Source organism: Thamnophis sirtalis, unplaced genomic scaffold (genome assembly GCF_051295495.1).
Source record: "Thamnophis sirtalis isolate CommonGarterSnake01/CBP01778 unplaced genomic scaffold, rThaSir2_p1.2 scaffold_14, whole genome shotgun sequence".
Lineage (NCBI taxonomy): Eukaryota > Metazoa > Chordata > Lepidosauria > Squamata > Natricidae > Thamnophis > Thamnophis sirtalis.
In genome coordinates, this window is record NW_028261394.1 from 429842 (window position 1) to 436172 (window position 6331).

Consider the following 6331-nt stretch of genomic DNA (forward strand, 5'->3'; position numbering starts at 1 on the left):
AAGCCAGGAAGAGAGAAAAAAATGGGTCAGTTGTCAAGAAAGGGAGGAGGAATGCAGGAGCTTTAATTAGCAGGACCGTCTTTTTATGGAAGTCTGAGCTCAGCAAAAGGTGGGGGGTATAAAAACTGCGTGAGAAGCAAAGAGGTGGGGAAATGAAAGCAGGGGGATGCGGAAGGAGCCCTTCATTGCGAGGCGCCATCTAGGTTCCCCATTTTAAGCCAGGCTATAACCATGAGACGCTCCCCCGCCCCACCCATGGCATCCGGGGACCTGTGCCAGGAGATCAGAGATCACCTGGTCCTCCAGAGGCTGCAGGTCTCTTGCAGGCATAGGTGCTCTGGGTGCCCTCCTGCCCTCCCTTCGTCCGGCTGAGCCTCGGTTGCCCAGGGCTGTCAAACAGAGGCCCCCACCTGCCTCCAGAGAAGAACCGAAGGAAGGAAGCCAGTGACACCCCCCCAGAGGCCGATTCAGCTCAGGCCACCCTATCAACACAGGTGGGCATTTTTGAACATCTCCTAAGCCTAAGGGAAGGAGGACGAATCGGGCTCCCGGACATGCAATGGCTCCGTTCATGGCCCTTTGATCCTGCCAGCGCCTGGCACACTTGGGCACCAAAACCCCTTGAGTCCGCGTGGGCATGGATGAAACGGCCCTGAGCCTCCCTGGGCGAAGCTTAGTTGTGCCTCGCCTTGGAGCCCCCTCCCCGGTTCCCGACTGCTGCCGCCCGGCCACCTCCAGGCCCTCGGAAAGGCTCCGCCAGAAAACCTCTCGCTTTCGCTTGCTCGACGGCTCTCCAAATCCGGCAGGAGAGCAGCGGAGCAGAGGAACCGGGCCGGGGGGGGGGGGGCGCTGCCTTCGCCCGCATCGATCGGCAACGCGGCCCGCTCCCCAAGCGGGCGCCCTCGGCGGGCTAGTCGGGCGGCGGCGGAGCCGTCGAGGCCGCTTTGGGGTTAGGAGAGTTCCGAGGCTGGGTGGTCTGGCGAAGCATCTCTGCCGGTCTTTCTCGGCTTGCTGCCCGGGACGGCGGCCTGCCAAGCCGGCCGGGAGCCCAGCGGGGATGGGCGGGTGTGGCGGGGCGGGGCGGGCCTGCAGGCGGGGAAGGGCGCGGGAAGGGAGGATGGGCCGCGATCCAGCTAGGCGGAAGAGCCCGACGGCCAGCAAGTGAAGCGCGTGCCTGCCGACCAGGAGGTAAGACGGCCTTCTCCCTCCTCGGCCCTGAGTGGGAGGGCGCGGCCGGCTGAGCCCCTCAGGGAACGGCGGGGAGGGCCCGGGAGCCTCGGCTCGGCGGCTTCGGCCCCGCGGGGTCGGGGGGAGAGGCGGTTTTGCGAAGCGCGGCCGCGGCTGGTTCTCCCCCGTCTCGCTCGGGCCGACCTTCGGCTGCCGGACGCCTCCCAGCCCCAGCGCGGTCGGGTCGGGGCGTTGCCACCTGTCGCAGCGGCCCGGAGAAGCCCCGCGTGGGACGGGAGGGCGAGGCGGGGCGGCGGGCTGCTTCTGCCGGGCTCTCGGCTCGCCTTTCCGGGTGGCCGGTCGGGGGCGCCACGGGGTTTCCTGCAGGGGGAGGGGGAGGACGAGGGGAGGCCCCGTCCGGTTCCCCCTCCGGCCCTCGGCTTGGGCGCCCGAGCGGGAGCCCCTAGGAGAACGGGGCGGGCGAGGCTCCAGAGCCCTCCCGCCCTGCTCCTCCGCCGGGCCTCGGTACGGCTTCTCTGGACCCCGCCAGCAACCTGGCAGAGGTGGCCGCTCCGGCTCCAGGAACCAACTTGTCTTTTTGCCCTGCTGGAACTTCCGGATCCCGTCTGGGGGCAGCGCGAACAGACTCTTCGGCCTCTGCTCCTTCCCCGAGTGACAGGCGAGTCCGTGGTTGCCCCTTCTGGCCTTAAGCCTGGGCAAATGTCGGCCGCTGGTGGGGGAGGAAGTGGGGTGGAGATTGGGGGGGGGGGCCTTGGGGAAGGGGCTTTAAAACTTGCTTTAGCCGAATTTCCTGCTAAAGCAAAGCAGCTGAAACGTTTTCCGTCCTTTAAAAATCAATTCAGGGCAAAGCATCACAAACCCTCAGAGCCATACAAAGGCTCCGGGTGGCCACGTGCAGATGGAAACGTTCTAGGAGCTCAGAATGGTTAGAGAAACAGAGTGCAAGGGCTGAAGATATTAGAGGTCCTCTAGTCCAGCCCCGTCCCATAAGGAAGAGAGAAAAGGCCTTCAGTGGAGAGGCCTGACCTCTGTCCCATTGCCCTGTGCTTTTGAAGCAGCCCCAGCAGTCAACCTGGAGGGGTTGGCACTGAAACTTTCCACTCACTCCCTTCTGCAAGTGAGGGTTTATTGTATTTGTTTATGTGTTCGTCACTCCGGTGGTTTAATCATCATCCTGGCATCCTGGAAATTGCCGCACAGGTGAGGCTCACTGGCACAATCACAGCCCCGGTATGGATTGCGGCATCTCCCTGGCGAAGAAGCCCAAAACCAAAAGGCAGTTTCCCCTCGGTGGGTTCCTCCCTTTCCAGGCTGCCTTGCAACAGCCCCTCCCATCTTCCGCTCTGCTTGGGACAGTTGAGCCCTTCCCCACAAATTGGGGTCATGGTCAGGGAGCATCACTCCCAGTGATGGAGGCGGTGGGCTTGACAGTGTAGGGCAGCCGCGTTGTGACCCAAGGCAGGTGGGCTGCTTTGCCCCACAGGCAGGCAAAGGTCTGCCCTCTATGAGGCTGGCATAGCTGTGGCTCCTGCTGATCTCACAAAGGCTGGCTGGCTCCCTCCTTCCCCCTCAGGGGCATCTCCAGAGCCACTCTGGGGCCTCAGCAGGTGGGTGTGTGGTCTCCTCCTCTGCTCCCCTTGAGGAATTCTGAGAGCAACTGGGTTGGCTGAGATGGAAATGCCTCCCCTCCCCTCGGGTCCTGGAGGGGAGGGGGGCTAGCTGCTCCCCTTGCAAAGAGTGGGACCCCTCCACCCCCTCTCTGCCCAGGGCTCTTCTCTGGGGAGGGAGGAGGCTCTGGGTGGGACATGGGGGGGGGCTGCACAGGAGGGGCTGAAGGAACTGCACTGTCAATGGGAGCCAGGGGGGGGGGAGGGGCGGGCTTTCCTTCATTCCAGGAAGGGTTGAAAACCAAACTCCGGGATTGTGCAATGAGGAACATTGCAGAAGAGCAGCGGGGGGGGGGGCAGTTCCGGGCTGCTTTCTGGGCTTCAGGGAAGGGTGGGGATGTTAGTCAAGCTGTTGGGGGGGGGAGGAGCTTCAGGCTGATTTCTTGGCAGTGAGACGGAAGCCATGAAAAGAGGCGTTAGGGTTAGGGTGGCCTTCAGCCCCTGCCTGGTTCCCTTGACACCTCCCTGCATGGGGGGGGCAGCCCCAAGAGGAAGGCTAGTGCAGTTGGGGGGAGGGGCTGCAAGGGTTCTCCTTGCTGAGAACAGGATGTTCGGACCAGGCAATTTTGCACACTCGCAGAGTTGTGCAAACTCCTCCTGGGGCCACTTTTTGGGGCTGGTGGGGTCTGGACCCACAAGCACATTGTTCTGGGGCTGCCCCATCCTGCCAAGGGAGCGAGCCAAGCAAGGACCCGCCCATCACCCACGTCTTATGATGCCTGTTTCGATATTACAGAATCCATTTCCCCAAATGATGGTTGGGGTGTGTGTGTCTTTCTCTGAAGCTCTTCCTCTTCCTTCTGAGGAAAACCCCCACGGAGCCTCCTTTGTTCCCCTCCGGGACAAACACCTGGGGGCAACCTCCTCCTGGGGTGAAGGAGATCCCGGGTTAAGGGCCTGGGTGGCAGCATTCTGGGCACCAGAGGGCCAGCCCTTTGAGGTAGGCCAGGCTAGGAAACTGGCAGGGCAGGGACTCCAGGAAAACCAACCTGAAAGGCTGCCCCAGAGCCTGGCCCTCCCCCCCTGCCACTAAGCCCGGCCAAGGGGAGTCGCCGTGAGGGTCTTCCTCACCACCCGGGGCAGCTCTCGGCTGACGTTACGGGGCCTGTTTGGGAACCACTGCTGGGGGGGGGGGGGGCAGAGTTCCATTCCTGGAAGAGCCGCCCATGAGGAAGCGCCTGTTTCCTGGGGATGAAGGCCGAGGGTTTCCGAGAGGAAAAGGGCGAGAGGGGGAGGACCAGGAGTGTGGAGCTCCCAGCTGCTCTTCCCTTTGGGGCAGCGCTGTGGCTGCGCTGCCCCCCCCTCCTCCAGGCAGGGCTCTTTCTGCGAGGGGCTGGCCAGCACCCCAGCTTCCTTTTGGCCTCTCTCCTAGAAACATGGCTGCTCCTTCTTCAGCTCCTCCGCCTTACGAAGAATTGGCCGGCGGGAGTAATCCAGCTCCGTCCCCCTACCCACCTGCAGGGAGAATTCCTGAGAAGGGGACTCCGGCCCCCTACCAATCCCAGCCCTATGGCATGCAACCCCAGGCCTATGGCATGCAACCCCAGGCCTATGGCATGCAACCCCAGCCAGGCCAAGCGGTCCCTCCAGGTGAGTCCCAGCGGCGCCTGCAGGAGGCTGTCTGGGGGGGGAGGGGAAGGGAGCTGTTCTAGGGGCGTCTATGGGAGGCACCCCAGAACCTCCCGCCCCTCCATCCCTCTCTCTCTCTCTCTCTCTCTCCAGTGCCCCACCAAACCGTTTACATCCCGGGGCCGCTGATCTTCTTGGACCAACCCATGCAGATCAGCTGTCCTGCCTGCAACCAGATGATTGTGACCCGGATCTCGTACCAGCCTGGCGCTCTGGCCTGGCTCTCCTGTGGCGGCCTCGCTCTGGTTGGGTAAGTTGGTCCCCTGGGAAGCAGGGCAGCTCCCCTTCTCCCCCCTCCCTTGCCCAGCTGGAATGAACTGGCCGCTCTCTGCCTCCCCCCGCAGGTGCTGGCTGGGCTGCTGCCTGATCCCCTTCTGCGTGGATGCTATGCAGGACGTCCAGCACTTCTGTCCCTGCTGCAACGCCTACCTGGGCGTCCACAAGCGCCTCTGAGCGGATCCAGGCCCCGGTGCTGGGAAGGGCCCCTTTCGTACGGCGCTCCCCAAGTCCTTCTGGGCCTCTCCAGCCCCTCTTCAAGGCCTCTGGAGCAACGCAGACCACCTCTCCAGCCCCCCTCCCAAACTTCGGCCGTCCGTGGGATGAGCGAGTCCCGGCTTCCTGCGAAGGAGCGAAAGGACCACGCGGAGGCTGCCGCCACCCCTGTGCCAGGCCTCCTCTGCAGGACAAGTGTGCGGCACAATCTCCGAGGGCCGAAGGAAGGCCATCTTCAGCATTCGACACAAGCCATGCAGGACTCCAGCTGGCTCCCACCGTTCCCCCCGTGGCACGTGCCTAGTAACGGAGCCACCAATGTGGGCGGCAGAAGCTCCTGCTGTGATGCCAAGGCCGGGCGTTCCCCCCGATCTGAGGGGTTCCAGTTCAGGGAGCATAGACTTTCGTTCGGCCCAACGGGGGGAGAGAGGCCCTGCGGCTGCCTTGGGGAGCAGAGTGGGGGCTTCCGGCACCCCAACCAGGGCCCAGCTCTGCACTCGGGGCTTCAAGGCAGCTTCCTGCCCCCAGGAAGGAGGGTCTTTTGTCCTGGGGATTTTGGGGGTAGAGAGGGAGGCAAATCTCCGGAGCACTTTAAAGATGTTGGCTCTGCAAGTCCAACTTTTTTCTGATTTGCTTCCAAGCTTAGTCCTGACTTGTTCAGCTTTTGAAATAAAACCGCCTTGCAAAAGGGAAAAAGGACTGCAGGGGATCCTAGTTTTTCCAAAGGGCGACACCCGGCCCAGCCCTCCTTGCTGTGGGGGGAAAGCGGAGGGGCTCTGCTGGGAGCCTGGCCAGTGCCGGGGTCCTCTGTGGGGCCAGTGCCCTTCAGGGAGGCAGGGCTGGTGGTGCAACCGGGGCCAGACAGCATCCCCATAGCGGCTACAGGGGCGCCCTAGAGGAGGGGGCCTGCGGAGAACCAGCCTGGGCTCATCTGCATGGGGGAGACGGTGGTTCACCCTGGCAATCTTCCACCCTCCTTCCGGGCCAGGCAAGGGGCCTCTGATGCGCTTGGCCTTCCTCAGGGGGCCGCGTGGGCAGCTGTGCCGGCCACTGGGCTTCATAGGTGGCCATTGGTGAGATCCCCCCACTTGCCTTTATCCGACCATCAAAAGGGGCACTGCCAAGATGAGGCTGCAACCCCCCTCATCCAGAGCCCACCATGCAACGGGTGTTATGGGAATTGTGACCCCCCCCCTTCTCGGCTTGAAGTGAATGGGGGCTGCACAGAGGAGGGATCCTGGCTTCACAGGCCTTGGAGGGTTGCTGAGCCTTTAAAGCACTTTCCAGTTTTGGTGCACAACTTTACCTGTAAACAGACTGGTGGAAATGTGCCCCCCCCCCCCCCCCCGGAGATC

At 63.2% G+C, this 6331-nt stretch overlaps 1 protein-coding gene across 2 annotated transcripts; it reads left to right on the forward strand.

The window, feature by feature from the left end:
- Positions 1-1104: 1104 nt before the first annotated feature.
- Positions 1105-5675, forward strand: LITAF (lipopolysaccharide induced TNF factor). Of its 2 annotated transcripts, none has more exons than XM_014070054.2 (4): positions 1105-1188; positions 4228-4445; positions 4578-4734; positions 4829-5675. In XM_014070054.2, exons 2-4 carry the CDS (start codon positions 4232-4234, stop codon positions 4935-4937), a joined length of 480 nt encoding a protein of 159 aa, XP_013925529.2. In that variant the 5' UTR covers positions 1105-1188; positions 4228-4231; the 3' UTR covers positions 4938-5675. The 2 variants fall into 2 exon arrangements, with proteins under 2 accessions (XP_013925529.2, XP_087585096.1); XM_087728970.1 differs by lacking the exon at positions 1105-1188 and adding an exon at positions 1963-2388.
- Positions 5676-6331: the final 656 nt, after the last annotated feature.